At 44.0% G+C, this 16046-nt stretch overlaps 3 protein-coding genes across 8 annotated transcripts; 2 read left to right on the top strand and 1 right to left on the bottom strand.

Moving 5' to 3' along the window:
• The first annotated feature begins 528 nt into the window (after nucleotides 1–528).
• LOC100839731 (E3 ubiquitin-protein ligase RNF185) lies at nucleotides 529–2599 on the top strand. Of its 3 annotated transcripts, none has more exons than XM_014901899.2 (3): nucleotides 536–670; nucleotides 841–1012; nucleotides 1541–2599. In XM_014901899.2, the coding sequence occupies exon 3, from the start codon at nucleotides 1583–1585 to the stop codon at nucleotides 2282–2284; it is 702 nt and encodes a 233-aa protein (XP_014757385.1). In that variant the 5' UTR covers nucleotides 536–670; nucleotides 841–1012; nucleotides 1541–1582; the 3' UTR covers nucleotides 2285–2599. The 3 variants fall into 3 exon arrangements, with proteins under 3 accessions (XP_010236967.1, XP_014757385.1, XP_014757386.1); XM_014901900.2 differs by having other exon boundaries at nucleotides 841–1129; XM_010238665.3 differs by lacking the exon at nucleotides 841–1012 and having other exon boundaries at nucleotides 529–670.
• Nucleotides 2600–4456: 1857 nt separating this feature from the next.
• On the top strand, nucleotides 4457–10411 carry LOC100846227 (ankyrin-3). Of its 2 annotated transcripts, XM_003575575.4 has the most exons (12): nucleotides 4457–4521; nucleotides 4620–4691; nucleotides 5114–5287; nucleotides 5392–5520; nucleotides 6413–6552; nucleotides 7631–7714; nucleotides 7852–7977; nucleotides 8338–8490; nucleotides 8941–9042; nucleotides 9483–9653; nucleotides 9738–9817; nucleotides 9975–10411. In XM_003575575.4, exons 1-12 carry the CDS (start codon nucleotides 4467–4469, stop codon nucleotides 9994–9996), a joined length of 1308 nt encoding a protein of 435 aa, XP_003575623.1. In that variant the 5' UTR covers nucleotides 4457–4466; the 3' UTR covers nucleotides 9997–10411. The 2 variants fall into 2 exon arrangements, with proteins under 2 accessions (XP_003575623.1, XP_024318561.1); XM_024462793.1 differs by lacking the exon at nucleotides 7631–7714.
• On the bottom strand, nucleotides 10344–15645 carry LOC100826682 (BEL1-like homeodomain protein 7). Of its 3 annotated transcripts, none has more exons than XM_003575520.3 (6): nucleotides 15249–15462; nucleotides 14277–14353; nucleotides 12423–13443; nucleotides 11764–12140; nucleotides 11622–11682; nucleotides 10344–11306 (listed from the first exon to the last, which is right to left on the bottom strand). In XM_003575520.3, exons 3-6 carry the CDS (start codon nucleotides 13287–13289, stop codon nucleotides 10659–10661), a joined length of 1953 nt encoding a protein of 650 aa, XP_003575568.1. In that variant the 5' UTR covers nucleotides 13290–13443; nucleotides 14277–14353; nucleotides 15249–15462; the 3' UTR covers nucleotides 10344–10658. The 3 variants fall into 3 exon arrangements, with proteins under 3 accessions (XP_003575568.1, XP_010236965.1, XP_010236966.1); XM_010238663.3 differs by lacking the exon at nucleotides 15249–15462 and adding an exon at nucleotides 15469–15645 and having other exon boundaries at nucleotides 10659–11306; XM_010238664.2 differs by having other exon boundaries at nucleotides 10659–11306; nucleotides 15161–15462.
• Nucleotides 15646–16046: the final 401 nt, after the last annotated feature.

Below are 16046 nucleotides of genomic sequence, written 5' to 3'. Positions count from 1 at the left end.
AAAAAACACATAAGATCCGTATGAGTGATTCTACAGGGATAGAAACCTGAATTTCACAAGTGCAGACACACCAAGCCTAGGAAGAGAAAAACTCTCTAGCACCGTCCGTTGAGATACCGCCGCAATAAAGAAAAAACCGGAGAACCTTTTATTCTCGACAACGTCACCCTCCACCATAACGATGCAGACGAGACATATACAATCGGGATTACTAAAGATTTATGTATATATCTAAGAGGACTCGAAGTTCCAACATCAAGATGGCAACAGAAGGCAAGGGAAACGATCAAATCCCCGGTGACAGCAACGGGGTCTACGCTCTTGCATGCACACAGATTTAATCGTGCTTACGTTCGTGGTTTTGTATAACACGGTTAAACTACGGCGCGGCTCGCTTGTAGGTCTGCGACGAAAAGGCCTCCAAAGCCCATCTGGACGAAAGAAAAGACAGGGCCGAAATAAAATGGGCCTGATCCGGGCCCATGTGAAGGTCGCCTTCCGCCTTCGTTAACCCCATTAATAATTAAATTCGCCTTGACCACAACAATTAAACAACTCGTGGTCCCCCTAGTTACTCTCCGCTTCGTCTTCTTCCTCTAAGCTTCTCCTCTCTCGGCGCGGGAGGCAGGCGCAGCATCGTCGTCGTCGGTCGCCTCGGCTCCGGCCGCCGGTAAAGCATCTCCTCCTTCCCCCGCCCCCCTCCTCCTGTAGATCCCTCGGTGCTCAGCTTGGCCTAGATCGACGGCGAACTTAGCGTGTGGTCCTGGATTCGGACCCGGGGGGCCGCGCGATCTGTCCCCATCTCCTTATCTCTCTCTCTCTCTCTCTTTTTTTGACCAGAAGTCCAGAATCTCCGCATCTCGTCGCCGAGCGACCCAGCAAGCCCCCTCGCTTCGCTCTCCGTGGATCTTCTTCCTCCTCGCGCGAGCGCCGCCGCCGCCCATCCCGCTGCCGAGCGCCCGAGCCCCCTAGCTCGTCTTCCTCCTCGCTCGAGCGAGCGCCTCCGCCGCAGGTTCATCTCCCCTTCGCTCCCGACCGTTTCTCCTCCCATCACCCCCACCAACGGATCCCGCCCTTTAGATCCCCGTTTCATAATCTTCCCCAATTCGTAACTGAGGCAAAAATCAAGGTACTGGGTCCTCCGCCCGTGATCTCGTAGTCGTAGGTGGTGTGTCGCTGCCTCGACCAGAGGGTTGGGTAATTTTATTTTTCTTTCTAATGTAGCGAGTAGATTTGAAGTGCTCCTCCTACCAGCATGGCTCTCATGTGAGATTCCATAATAAGGCTTATTATTAGTAGTAGCTAAATGACACGAGTTCACAAATTAATCGAGAAATTCGACTCAGATCGCTCTGATGTAGTAGTGGTTTCGCCAGGGACTTGATGCTGTTTGAGCAGCACATAATTAGTGCTCGTCACCTAATAATAGTGGGTATTAAGCACAATATCTCTGCACTAGGTTTTAATTTGCAACCTGTTTCCTTCTCTCAGTGTACCTACTCTGTGTTGCTGATGATTGTAGCGATTCCATCCATTGCAGGTGCAGAGGACCGTGTTTTTTTCTTTCCGGACAACACCCGATATGGCAGCTAACGTCGGGGAATCCACGAGCAGCAGCGGCGGCGCCGGCGATGGCGGGGGCAGCTTTGAGTGCAACATATGCTTCGAGCTGCCGCAGGAGCCCATCGTGACGCTCTGCGGGCACCTCTTCTGCTGGCCGTGCCTTTACAAGTGGCTGCACATCCACTCGCACTCGCCGGAGTGCCCCGTGTGCAAGGCTGTCGTCGAGGAGGACAAGCTCGTCCCGCTCTATGGCCGTGGCAAGGACCGCGTCGACCCGAGGTCGAAGAACGTCCCTGGGGCTGAAATTCCCCACCGTCCGACTGGACAGAGGCCTGCCACGGCTCCACAGGCCGATCCTAACAACCACTTCCCGAACGCCAATCCCAACCCGTGGTTCATGGGTGGAGGAGGCGTCCCGCTGGCCAATGCTCGGTGGGGAAATTACACGTTCTCAGCGGCGTTTGGCGGCCTCTTTCCGCTGCTCAGCTTCCAAGTGCATGGATTCCCAGATGCAACTGCTTATGGGCAGCCTGCGGGTTTCCCCTATGGATATGGCCATGGTCATGGTCATGGACACGCTTTCCATGGCGGGCATGCTGGACACCCCCATGCTGCTCCTCGGCAGGCACAGCCGGGTCAACAGCAGCAGGCGGATGTGTACCTCAAGGCGCTGCTCATCCTGGTTGGCTTTCTTGTGATCGCAAGCCTCATCACATTCTAGGTTTGTTGATTTTTCATGTTGTGCCGTGGTCATAATAAGAGAAACAATTGTTGTGATACTCCCGATGTTTTGTGCATTATCTTGCCTCCATACAAAGCCCTTATCTAAGTCGAGTGGTGTGTTTTAGCGAAGTGTTCATAGAACTCCTGTATATATGCTACTATTTAGATGTGGTACTGTTGGGGCATCCGTGTACTGTAGTTTCATGTTGTTCCATGAATAATTCGAAAGCTCTGTTTGGATGAACCTGAACAAGTATATCATGTATAATTTTTATTTGACTGTCAAAGTGGGTGGGCCGTGCAACTCTTTGTAGTCCGTATCTTTTTATATCTTCATACATGATGCTTGCAATGATGCCTGTAAATGCATATAGTCATGTCAGGTCTCATCCACGGCTGATGAAGAATTGTTTACTTTCAGATAAAACATGGACAGAGTATAGTCTTTACAGTGCATGATTCATGTTTTATATGGCTGAAGGAATAAATGATCTTCGCTCTTGCATGATTTCTGCATGTGTAGATGTTAAGAAAATCATAACAGTACTCATTCTTCTGATAATTCCAAGAAAAAATAAGGCGTTTTATCTGAAAATACTGCAGATTGTCAGTCTGGTTATGAGTTTTGTGGCGGCTAGCGGTTTGAACCAACCGCAAGATAAAATGCAATGTTTTCTTATGACGAATTTGAGGGTTGGGTGGGGATCCTGGGTTTGCTGTTGATTCTAACAGGTTGGACAATCGGAGACGTGTTTGGTGGTGTGAGTTCATCATTTGATCTGCATTGCCAGGGAAACCTGATACTCTATTTGATGCCACTTGTATGATGCGTTGGGGCATCCATGTACTGTAGTTTCGTGCTGTTCCATGAATATTTCGAAATCTCTGTTTGGATGAACCTGAACAAGTACATCATGTATAATTTTTATTTGACTGTCAAAGTGGGTGGGCTGTGCAACTCTTTGTAGTCCGTATCTTTTTTATATAATTCATACATAATGCTGGCAATGATGCCAGTAACTGCATATAGTCATGTCAGCGTACATGCTGGAAACACCGAGTCATATCTGGTCTCTTCCTGGGCTGATGAAGAGTTTCAGAGTCAAAGTGGTTGGCTTTCAGAGAAATCATGGACAGAGCATAGAGTCTTTACAGTGCATGGTTCATGTTTTCTATGGCTGAAGTAACAAATGATCGTCTCTCTTGCATGATTTCTACGTGTGAAGATGCTAAGGAAGTCACTACAGTCCTCATTCTTCTGATGATTTAGAGAAAGAAAGAAAAAGGCTTTTTATCTGAAAATGCCGCAGATTGTCAGTCTGGTTATGAGTTTCGCTGCTGTTACCGGTTTGAGCCAACCACAAGATTAAATGCGATGTTTTCTTGCGACGAATTCGAGGGTTGGGTGGGGATCCTGAGTTGCTGTTCGTTTTGATTCTAATAAAACAGGTTGAACATTTGGAGACCTGGTGTTGCTGGTGTGAGTTCATTATTCAATCTGCATTGCCAGGGAAACCTAATATACTCTGTTCGAGCCACTTGTATGATGCTTGATAGATCATCTGGAACCTGTTGCGGTCATAACAAATGCAAGAGACCGGATAGGCTTTCCTCTGTCTGGACACAAAGCTTTTTTCTTTCGGAAATGAACATTCAAACTTCGCAACATTCGTAAAGTTGATCTAATGACTAGGAACAGAAAAAAAAAGCAATACCATCGTAGCATCGTCGATCAAACTTACATACCATCATAGCATTGTTAGAAACAAAAACTTGCTGTCAGTAGCATCATCAACCATTTTAACATATTTTTTGGAAATAATATAATCCCTAGGGTATTACGCGTCCGTAAGCCCTTCCATAATCGCCATCAAATATCTCCACAAAAGTAAATGAAAATAAATAAATCGCCATGGAACAAGAAGTGGTCAAGAAAAGTTCCAAGTTCAGATTCAAAATTCAAAAACTTTGGTTTGCAAGAGAGGGAGGAGTGGCAGGTGTTGTCAGATCGTCCGATCCGCGTGAGGGGCACGTGTCGACCTCCGATTGCTCCTCCCACCTGCAAGCGCACCCATTTCCCGCCCTTTTATCCCCTCCCTTCTCATTCTCGCCGGCTCCAGAACCTTCCTTGCTCCCTCCTCCATTGCCTTGCTCCGCCGGGGTCGAGAGAGAGGAGGAAGATGGGGAGCAGGGAGTATCCGCTGCCACTCTGCTTCGACCTCCTTCTCGGCAAAGGTAACCGCCGGCACGGGCTCTAATCGGTCGTTGATCTTCCTACTCTCCGGCCGGCTCCCTCCGCCGTCTAATGTCGTTGGTTGCCTGGTTCTGTGCAGACCGTGACCGGTGGCCGCCGGAGGCCAGGCTCATCCGCGCCGCGCACTACGGCGACATCCGCGGCATCAAGAGTCAGTCTCTCTCTCTCTCTCTCTCTCTCTCTCTCTCTCTCTCTCGTGTTCACTGATTTGCTCGCTCAGATCTTGGGGCTTAGGGTTTTGGTCACCGAACGTGCGCGCGCTCCGCTCGGGGTTTTCTGCGGATTGCAGGCTCGGGGATTTCGATTTCACTTTTGATTCAGGTCTGATGTTGGGGTTTCGTCCTCGGGGCAGGTTCTTGAATTGGGGTTTGTTCTCTCTTTCAATTCGAGGATCCAGAGAGGTTTTTTTGTTTCTCGTTGCAGATCGGGGCTTTTGAAACCAAGTTCTTAATCCCCTTGTCTTACGTTCTTGTCAAGATTGATGTTTTTTGCCTGACTAAGAGTGTCCCCTTTCTCTTCTTCTTCTTCTTCTTCTTCTTCTTCTTCTTCTTCTTCTTCTTCTGTGAACTGAAGAGTTTGCAAAGGAGCTGGACGTGCAGGGGAATGGGATCCCGGTGACAGTGGCCAACACATGCTACATGGGCATGAACGCCCTCCACGCCGCCGGTGGCCTCGGCAGGCTGCCGGTCTACCAGTACCTGGTCGAGGAGGTCAAGATGGACATCCACAAGCCCGACACAACTCAGGGTAATCCCTAGTCAATTAATTCAGGCCTTTCCCATCCTTCAGTATCAGTTTTGTGAACCTGACAATCATCAACTTCAACCGGGCTGTGTGGATCTTTATGCTAGGTTATACGCCTCTGGAGCACGCCATCAACAATGGCCACCTTCCTGCCGTCTCGTACCTTATCGACCATGGCGCTGATCTGCATCTGCTACGTTCGAGCGTCACTCTTCTTCATACAGCTACAGTTCATGGTATAAACAAAAAGGATCTCTGAGTCCTTGATTGATACTTTCCTCTGCTGCAAATGCCTTACTTTCATGCCCACAGTCTTAATTAACTATTCCCTTGCTCCCTTGTTTTGTGCTGGACCTATTTCTTTTCGAGATCTTTTTCTGGACCTTATCATGCATGTAGCATCATATGCTAAGTCAGAGAGCCTTTTGTTGAATCTGGAGAGGATCAAATGCCACAGCGGTAAAAGTAGATTTATTTTAACAAGAGCCAAGCTAACCTAAGAAAAAAAAAACTTGTTGCCGTAAATCAAAACAAGCCTGATGTTTTTTGCTTCTCATGTCCATCAGCTTCTGAATAGCGATCCGTCTTATAAAAAGGTCAAGCATAGTTGTCACATGAATTCAAATTTACTGCTCTTAGACATGTAAGAAGTATCCATGTGTCATCGCATTGCCAATCTTATTAAATATCCTTATAGTCTGCAGATCTTCATCAGGTTATCTATTCAGACTCCTAGAGTTTATGAATCAGTTTCTGACTCTTCGAGTCTCTCTTTGAGTTAATATATATTCAGGTGGGGAGTCTTTTCCCCTGCAGTGATTACTCATAAAAGGATATCTATTTATGTTATTTTGTTTTAGCCTTGAGTATGATATGCAAGTTTCTCAGGGTTTTTGTTTCGTACACTATTTTGTTCTAGCTCTTGAAAGTACTTTTCGCACAAATGACTGTTTATTTATAATGGTTACTGTCTTCTTATGGTAACTGATATGGTAATTTTTTCTGTATGTCTATTCATCCCCCGACAAACACACACGTTACTGAAACTTTATTTCCCCAAAACGTTTTGTTCATACTTCATACGCCATCTATAGTGTTATGACCTTTCTTTTTTCTTCTTTTCTTCAGGGCACTCTGAAATAGTAAAATTTCTACTTTCTAGAGGAGCTGATGTAAATGCCATGTCAGATCTTGGAACACCACTCGCTCTCGCTGCTCTTAAAGGATATGATAGTATTGTCAAGATCCTTTTGCAGCACAATGCAGATGTACGGTTGAAAATCTTTATTGTTCTGTTGGTTTCCATCTCCAATTCTCTATTTTGCTGGATTTTTCCTAGGTTCTCCAGTTCTTCCCACCTGTATTCGGAGGCCTGTTTGATTCGTAACTAACCATGCCATGCCAGAACTGAGGCTGGTTTAGCTTAGATACATGTTTCGTTTGAAGTTGCACCTGTGCAAGATTCCTTTCCTACAACCTGGGTGTGCTTGGCAGAGTGTGACACTCATTTTCACCATCAAACCTTACAGATGTTTGGCAAGAAGTGTGAAGAATCTACAGCCTTCGTAAACCAACAAAACATGCCCTCATCTACATTTATACTAAAAAAGAAAGCACGGGTTGTGTGGCCCATCCGGAGGATCTTAGCAATCAAACCGTAGCCATCAAACGGCCCATGTTGCTCCAGTGCTGTAGCACATTTTCTGCAAAAAAAAAGAAGTGTTGTCGCACATTATTCACATCATCACTCATTTGGAAGCCTCCAGCCAGTTATCAATTATGTCTAGCGGCTGGCCGCCCTGTGCGTGTAGTTCTAGCAGTAGCTTAGCTTAGCATAGGCTTTGTTTAGTTTTCCTTTTCCTATACAGTTTTGCCTTGGTTTCAGTTTTGGTCTTGTTAGCCTAGGTTTTGTTATACTGTCTTGGTTTTTGGGCTATAAACTCCTGCGCCTTCTCGGTGTCCTCTTATAATACAAAATGACACTCCGCGTGTTCAAGAAAAAATGTAAATAGATTTAGGAACCCCCCAATCTAGTGCCCTTGGTGCCTTGTGTGATACATTTGTATGCGTGCATTGTGTTTGATTTTGTCCATTAGTCAAGACATGAATCGGAGGGAGTACATGATTACTACTAGTAGATGTTAATGTGTGAGACAGACCAGACATAGTGGAACCAGTGACTCACATAATAACTCAAATCAGTCGGTCCAAGGGATATGTAACCATATAAGATGTAATCTTACAAAAGAAATATCAGTCCAGCTCTTTTTTCCCTTACAAATTCCATCTTTATCTTGGAACTGTAATTTTTTAGCATGAAAATTAAGGTTCCTTTTTCTTTTCCAGCCCAATAAGGCCACCCGTATGTTTGGACCTTTAGACATGGCATTACACAAATCTTTTGTGTCCTGTGTGAAGCTATTGATTCAGGTACAGTATCCTCTGTTTATATTGCAATAGGAATATAGGATTACTATAAACTTTTATTTGATGTAGTTATCGTTGCATTAGCAACCACACTTGAATGGATAAACCATAACCTTGCCTTCTATACATGCATCTGACAGGGTGGGGCTAAAGTGAGTGGTGCTAATCCTTGTGATAATCCTTTGGCAAAGGCTGCAGAGAAGGGCTTAACTGAAGCTATGAAATGCTTGCTGGAAGCTGGTGCAAATCCAAATGTTCTTGACACAGTGAGAATGCTCTTTTTATCACACATTCTTGTGTCTTGCTTGACTTTTACTTTCAGTAGATTTGTCTTGTAACAACAACTATACTAGCATGATGCTATCTGTACTATAAAAATAAAAGGCTTTGTGCCGAGTTGCCTTTGTTTGCATAAGGTTGTTACTGTTTTACCTTTTCCCCTTTGTGCCATGTCTTTGTTAATTTGGTAAGGCATGTATAGATGTGGCAATGTGGCACATAACCTACTACATCGACCTATTATGACGGCAGTGAACCAATATGGTCTGCATTGATCGTGTCTAGAACATTGCTTATTTCCTCATGTTGAATATTGCTTTTGTAAAGCTTTCCTTGTTCCTCAACAGTTTGGTAGATTACCAATAGAGTTGTCTGCTGAGTATGGCACACGGGAAGATGTTGAGATTCTCTTTCCTTTCACCTCTCCCATTTCAACTGTGGAAAACTGGAGCGTTGATGGAATCATTAGTCATGTGAACATGGAAATCAAACAACTCGAGGTATGTCACTGTAGCAAATGTTCATGGATGCCTATGGCAGTTTTGGTTTACGTTTAACTCTCTCAGTCTCTCTGCAATGTTGGCGGTAAGTCGATGTTTAACTAAAACTTCGTAGATCAAGAATTGCCCGAGTTTACTCTCCTATTCCTGATTTGTCAAATGCGCCGGTGTTTCCTTGCATCTGTGTCGCTGTTCCTGAAAAGCTAAAACACATTTATTTGAATGATGCTTTTACTGAACAACTTATTTTTGCTCAAATGGCAATTCACTAAGTCTGATTTTGTTAAGAATAACTGGTGCACCAATTCATTTTCTTAAATCTTGCAAACTGTTTCTTGTGTTTGTCCACTTCACCTTAACATCCTGCTAGAGTACTGTTTCTCCCTCACACGCATCAGACCTCTTAATATATATCTGACTCAACTTATTATGGGTTGCCCACTTGCCCAGGATGGCAAGTTTGTGAAAAATAGGATGGCTGACCTGAAGCAACAAGCGGATGAAGCATTTAAGAAGCAGGATTATCTAAACGCATCAGTGTTGTACACAGAGGTACATTCTTGGAGGGGGTTTTCTGTGTAGACTAGAGGTTATTGTCATGATTCATGAAACTTGTTCCTCTTACAATTTAGTTAATTTATCACTAATTGACCTTAGCAATATGCATCAAAATTTACCAGTCACCTCATAGTGCTAGATGAACCTGTTGAAAGTCTTGTCACTAGTGTGTGGATCTTGCCACATAGATTGGGTCTTAGCTGAGCAGTGTAGACTAGAGAAGTTTCACGTCTAGAGCTAGTGGTAACATAAAATGACAATAAAATAAGAATGGCATTCATTTGGACGAATTTCATTGGGAGTTGCTCTTTTATCACAGTTTCACTTTTCGCTCCTTGTACCTGTGGAATAAATGAAATATTATCGGTTTAATCTGAGCAGCATTTCTGGAATTTAGCAACAACAGCAATTTTTCACTATTTTGTCTGGTGCAGGCACTGAAGATCGATAACTTCAACGCTACATTGTTATCAAACAGGAGCCTTTGCTGGCTACGCATGGGTGATGGAGAAAGGGCTTTCAATGATGCAACTGAATGCACAAAGCTGCGCCCCAAGTGGGCAAAGGCGCACTATCGTCGAGGAGCAGCTCAAATGTTCATGAAGGTGCAATAGAAGAGTTAAAACTGACAATTTCATTGCTATTTTCATATTTGTGATTTGATTATACTATGCGGTTGCCTTCCTCAGGAGTATGATGGTGCCTATCACGCATTCTCTCGTGCTTTAGAGTTGGACCCAGAAAGTGAAGAGACTGAGAAGTTATTCTGGTAAGTCATCCATCTTTCACCTTGGGGTACCGTTCACCTTGTTGTTTCTTGATTAATATTAGATTAACATTGTCAGCAGCTACAAATTCTAGGTGTTTCCATAATCGATTAAATTCGGTCCTTGTTTTAGCATGTTCTGATCAACTGATTCTTGCAGGGAGGCGATGGAACTGAGGTGATCAAGCCCAGCATGCTAACTGCAGAGAGAGGCTCACGGGAAGCTCTTACTTTTTTGTGTGCTAATCGCTGGAATTTAAATTATGTCACCTTTTTTGTACACAACTCATGGACCGTATCGGCAGCTTAGAGCAGAACATGTAGCTGGCTACTTATTTTGAGTTTCCTGGAACTCACATCCTGTTTTGTATGGAAGTGTGGCTGTGGATGAACTGGCTATGGAGTGAATTGTATGGCACAAGATTGTGATATTTTACAGCTCGCCCAGTTACCCAATGCACAGCTCCACAACAACTGAGTAGTTTGTTGTGCAGGGTAAACTAGAACAAAAATGCACAAGTAATCATCATGTAGCAAGGTATTACTATTACTAGGGCATTCCTAAAGTTGCCATTACTTTACAATACTGTGCTCAAATCACAAGCTTTTACAGGTATAGTAATTGCATTTTTATCTTTACAAAAGATTCTTTACCCCTATCACCCCCAACCACCTAAGCTTATATTACATTTCCTGCTATACCCCCTCTCCTGTATCAAATGGCAACTACAAGCTACAACAGTCCATGCTCTTTCAGGCATGTTATTTTTTTTCTGCCACTAGGAGTTTTACAAATGCTGTCATCCCCCACAAATCTTGTGTAAACAATCATGATGTATCATCATCATGCCACAAAATCATGCAGAAGTGGTGATTGCTCGAACCGTTGCCGTTGATCCATCTGGTTCATGGACTCGTAGTCCGAAGATGCGATGCTGACGCCGAGAGGAGCAGCTGTGTTGTACATGTCATCATCGGTGACGCCGGGAAAGTTTGCCTGAGCATTCGGAACTGAGAGGCTGCTACCAGAGTGCTGCAAACCCAGTGTGAGCGATACATTACCATTCCCATACCTCCCAAGCTCTGCCAAGTGGTAGGCCATGAACCTGGCGCTCTCGTCCGAGTGCTGTGCCATGGCGTTGTGGAGGAGAAGTCCCCCATCTGCTTCACCCGATCGCTGGTCCTTCATCATCAGGTTCATGAAACTGTCGTCAGGGTTGGCCTCATGCTGGAATCCAACAGGTGCACCACCAGCATTCATAGCCCCAATGCTGGCTCTCGACTCGCTTAGCTGGCTGGTTTCGCACACCCGAGCCCTAGCATTCTTCAGATCTTCGTTTTCTTCAGAACATGCCACTTTGTTCTTGCTTCTTGGCACATTGTCGGAGGAAGAGTTGGAGTCTTGCTCCAAATCACCAGTCTCCTCTTTGTACATGTCCTCAATCATTGGTTTCCAAAGGCGGACACGGGCATTTATGAACCAATTCGAAATCTGGACAACCATGAAGCAGTAAAGAGATCAATTTTTTTAAGAAACACAAATAGCTTCACAGGGCACAGAGCAAGTAAAACATGTGAGGTTTAGGATGACAGGAGCAGGCAATGGGCAATGAATAGAAACTCGACGATGAATATTACTATTTCAACAAACAGCGTCTAGCATTTGCATTCACATTCCATGCACACAATACTTACTGTGGTACTAGTATATCCATACAAAATGAAATTTTTTTTTGTCATAGAAAGAAAATCATACTATACTATATGGATCAGTAACTCAGCACTGGGAATAGGCAAACAATATTACCTGACTCCTTGTCAAGCCAGTCTGCCTTGCTAGCATTAACTTTTCAGAATCTTTTGGGTAGCTGCAAAATTGCCATAAAGATTGATAAAGATCAGTAACAAGAGGGATTATTGGAAAGAAACGAATGAAGAAGTGAACTTACGGGTGAAGGAAGTGTTCAAAAAGCCAAGCGCGAAGAACTGTAACTGAGTTTTCGGGTAGTCCCCTCTGTGGTCTCCAAGCATTTTGCGGAATCATACCGTACTGTTGGAAAGCTCGCTGTTGCCTTAGCTGCTGATCGATGTACCGGAGACGAGTTAATTTTCCTTCCTTGCCAGATGAATTTTCTTCCTCGCCAAGCTTCTTCCTGATAACATTGATCTGCTCATTGATAGCATCCTTCAAGCATCGGAAATGCCGCGAGATTGTCTGAAGAGCAACTGCGGTGTAAGGCTTGGCAGATCCGGGCCCAGCCACCACATCAAAAGATGAAACCACATTTTGCATTTGGTGGTAGTAATGCTTGTATTTCCGGTCCACCTGAAATATATTTTGCTTATTGTTAAAATAATTTACTATAAAGACAAACGAAAATTTTGTAAAAAAAAACCAAAGCTATAGATAAAGGATTGATCAACCCCATCCAAACTAAACCAATCAATTTGAACTACAGCGCGCAAAATCCAGCCTGAAAAAACTAATATTTTGGGCATAGCTAATAGTTATTTCCTGGCAGTGTCGAAACAGAAATTGTCGGTTAAAAATCTATTGGCGTTGCACTGTTATTTCAGAAGAAAAGTACAAGGCAACAGAATCACCCACCTCATCCAACATTGCCATCAGCTTTGCCATCTTGTTCTGAAGCTCTTGCTTCTCAGCTGTGGACAGCTCTGGTGCTGCATTGGCGCCAGATTCTTGTGGGTTAGAAGATACGCCCTCACTTTTTGGTCCTCCATCAGTCTCTTTGCCATCTGCCTTTTCTGGTTCAGCCTGCTCCTTCTGAGCTTTCTGTTTTATATTCTTCCAGACGTTGACAACCTCATCTAGCACTTCTTGTGCTGCCTTCAGATACCTTGAGTGCCGGATCGCACGGGAGGCTTCAGACTGCATAGTTTTCATCCGGATGTCGTCGACTCTAAGGCTTTCGTGGTAAGAGTTGGGAGTCAACATGTCTGGTTTGATAGACCAGTAAGGCAAGGAAGGTGCCATGATTTGTGTGTTGAGGCTCAGAGATAGCCCTTGGCCTTGGCCTTGCCCTGATGGGACATTTGATGAGCCATGGTTGTTCAGAACACCAAATTCAAACTGAGCACCATTGTGGGAGTCATCGTGGATGAGTTCAGCACCACCACTTTGTCCTCCATCCATGATATGCATCAACATCTCATTCTTCATGTCTTTCACATGGCCGAAGGAGCGTTGCCCATGGTGGGAAGCAAGCATGTCAGACTCTCTCACGGACGAGTCTTGGGACATTGCTGAATGATGGCCATGGCCAGGCATCTCCATGCAATTCTGCTGAGACTGCAGAATGCCGCTGAACTCCGTGTATGGTCCAGAAGACGGATTGTTCAGATAAAGCAAATTGCCTAGAGCCGATGACATCGGATAGGAAGCGCTGCCCTGGTCTCTCGAGTACATGTCTTGGGACTCTCTTTCACTACCAGGGCTTGAGTAGTAAGTAGCCATCTCACTCCTCTGATTACTTACTGATCAAGATTTTACTCCAAAGCATAGATCATATGCAGAACAAAGCTATGATGTTGACTCGATCGAGTTTCTTTTGGGATCAAGTTTCAGCTGAAGATCAAGACAGACCAGATTAAAATCTTCCTCTTACAACCTGCATGCAATTGGCAGAAATGAAATTTTATTGATAAGAAACTCCAACCAACTTCAGAGAATTTGAAAGGAACTAAGGATTAATTTTATGCTGAGATGTCAGATGGAAAAACACACTGATGTAAAGAAATAAAACTGGAGTTGTTGAATGAAAGATCTTGGCAACATTCTGAACATATATTCTTAACACTCCCTCTGTCCCATATTAAGTGATGAAATATTACATATATCTAAACATTTTTTGGGTATAGATACATCCATATTTGGGTAAATTTGAGTCACTTAATTTGGGACGGAGGGAGTAGTAAAAACAACTTGTTCTGTGGGGGCAGCAGTAGCACTCAGAGGTCAGTAACAGGCCAGAAATAAAAACTGAGGTTCAGGATCAGTTCTAGCAGGATTTAAGCATGTCTGATTGAAATGCAGCCCCCTGCCAAATTTTGCTCGAGAAGTGGGATCAGAAAGGAAATGACAATGTGACGTGCGGATTTGCAGGCTAAAGGCACAAGTGGTCCTTCAGCTTTCAGATTGGATCAAGAAAGTTTTGGGCTTTGTGCTCCTCCTTTGCTATCAAGATAACAAGAATATATGCTTGTGAACTCCTCTTGTTTATGCAACGTTGAATAATCGGAAAACACAAGAAACTCAAATCAAGCAATTGCACCAGTACTTTTTCTTCTTTCAAAAAACACATAACAAAACCTTGTTACTGTAGAAACCACGGTCTAATGAAAAAGGAAATCGAATGGATAATCTTTTTTGACAGGGTTGAATGGACAATTTGAGTTTGAACAAACGATTATCAAGTGAGTGCTGATCATGTGTCAGGAGTACCTCGTTGAACCAATATAAGACTCCTCAAAGACGCTTCACTAGCACGTTATCAACGCGAACCCAGCTTGCTAGTCAATCTGCAAGAATAGATAAAACTGCTTAGCTTACTTGTTTGGGAACTAGATTTTATGATGTGAAAGAAGTAGAACCAACATAACGCAGAAAATTTGCTGTTTATGAGCTACATAAGTAAAACTAAAATTAGCAATTGATTTTGATGAATAGCAAGGATTTCCCTAGCATAAAGCCTCTCTATTGCAGTAACACAAGAACTGCTACAAAAAAAGGGCAAGAGTAACTGGAGACAGAGCTTTTGAAAAGCTTATCTTCCATGCTTGCATCAAAGGACCATAGAAAAAACTTTCAGCCAGCAATTACAAAGGCCCTTTCGTACGTAAGCTCAAATTATAGGCCGAACCGAGTTGCTTGGCAATTCGAGAAGGAAATAAGAACAAGGCACATAATTCGTAAGGAAAAACAGCCATGAGTTCCGAACTCAAGAAGAGAAGGTCCTCAAAGCACTGAAGCACCCAATACAGGTAAAAAAAGAAGGACCATCCTTTCTCCTAAGCTTTCAATTCATCAAAGAAAATCAAGCACCAGCACGAGACCACCTCATCACAATTCACACCCGACAAAAATCCCGAAACACAAAAAAAGGAGCTCAAAATTCGGAGGGGAAAACAGAACACAGAAAATTCGGAGTGAAATAGCAGTACCCGACTCTAACAATCCAAGAAAGCCAAAGGAAAGCTGCTCAGAAATCCCAGAAGAGAAACCTCTGTGGAAGAACATGAGCAAGAGCAGCATAATTCAGTGGAATTCCATAATCAAACTGAAAAGGCGAAGGACAGCAAGAACAGCAATTAAGCAGCTAGCCATACATGCAAGATAAAGCCAGCGATTCTCTGCTGCAAGACGAAGGGGCAGGCGGCACGAGAGGCGAAGGTCATAAGAAAATGGAGGAGAGACCTGAGGGTGTGCTCCTCATGGGGGGCAGGGCAGGGAAGGGAAGATTTGCATCCAAAGCTGATCTCCTCCAGGCTATGGAGAGAGAGGAGGAGAGGGGGGAGGTGGGGAGAAAGATAATCGATCCTCCCAATATGGGGACAAAATCAGATCCCAAGATTAAAATAACAAGCTCAAAAAGAAAAAGGGGGCAAGCTATGGAGAGAGAGTTTAGAGTTCAGACCTCTCTTCTGTGCAGCTGTGCTCCTCCTTCTTGCTGCCTAAATAAAAAAAGCTCTCGGACCACCCACTAACAACAGCACCAAATAAGGAATAATGTGTGCGCCTCCAAAAGAAAATTGATTTTCCCTGATTTATTAGTTGGTATGGACTGAGCAGGATAATACTCTTCCTAATTCCTTTTAACTAACCTTCTCTAGTCTCCTCCCAACTGCTGCTGCTGCTGCCGCTTGGAGCTATTTGCTGGTGCAACCACCACAAGTTTTTCGGCTACTTGTCGACTTGTTTCTTTCTTTACGATAAAGCCGGCCTATGCATATAATAACACATGCTGACAATTAAGCACAGACATATATAGAAATCGACCTGCAGCAAAATTCTGACCTCTTTTATTCTTCCAGGAAAATTTAGATTTTTATCTTGCAAAACTGCTAGCAGTACTGGCTAGGTAGCTAGTGCTGCAATTTGCTTTTGATTTGGCGCCAGCTAGCTATAAGCTAATGGAGGCGGCCGGAGATACGCAGAATCATGAAATCATTTGAGGACAAAGACATGGAGGCCAAAGGATTTATCACGTGTGAC

This window comes from Brachypodium distachyon, chromosome 4, assembly GCF_000005505.3.
Source record: "Brachypodium distachyon strain Bd21 chromosome 4, Brachypodium_distachyon_v3.0, whole genome shotgun sequence".
In the NCBI taxonomy this organism is placed as follows: Eukaryota; Viridiplantae; Streptophyta; class Magnoliopsida; order Poales; family Poaceae; genus Brachypodium; species Brachypodium distachyon.
Note: the sequence above shows the minus strand (reverse complement) of the source record. Positions and strands in the feature narration are given on the sequence as shown.

What these genes read in the sequence shown, in the direction of transcription:
- LOC100839731 (XM_010238665.3), top strand. Translation starts at nt 1,583, where the DNA reads ATGGCAGCTAACGTCGGGGAATCCACGAGCAGCAGCGGCGGCGCCGGC.
- LOC100846227 (XM_003575575.4), top strand. Translation starts at nt 4,467, where the DNA reads ATGGGGAGCAGGGAGTATCCGCTGCCACTCTGCTTCGACCTCCTTCTC. An exon ending in CAAGCCCGACACAACTCAGG is followed by an intron (nt 5,288 to 5,391) that starts GTAATCCCTAGT and finishes TCTTTATGCTAG; the next exon opens with GTTATACGCCTCTGGAGCAC. An exon ending in GAGACTGAGAAGTTATTCTG is followed by an intron (nt 9,818 to 9,974) that starts GTAAGTCATCCA and finishes TGATTCTTGCAG; the next exon opens with GGAGGCGATGGAACTGAGGT.
- LOC100826682 (XM_010238663.3), bottom strand. Translation starts at nt 13,289, where the DNA reads ATGGCTACTTACTACTCAAGCCCTGGTAGTGAAAGAGAGTCCCAAGAC. An exon ending in TGATGGCAATGTTGGATGAG is followed by an intron (nt 12,141 to 12,422) that starts GTGGGTGATTCT and finishes AATATATTTCAG; the next exon opens with GTGGACCGGAAATACAAGCA. An exon ending in CTGGCTTGACAAGGAGTCAG is followed by an intron (nt 11,307 to 11,621) that starts GTAATATTGTTT and finishes ATGGTTGTCCAG; the next exon opens with ATTTCGAATTGGTTCATAAA.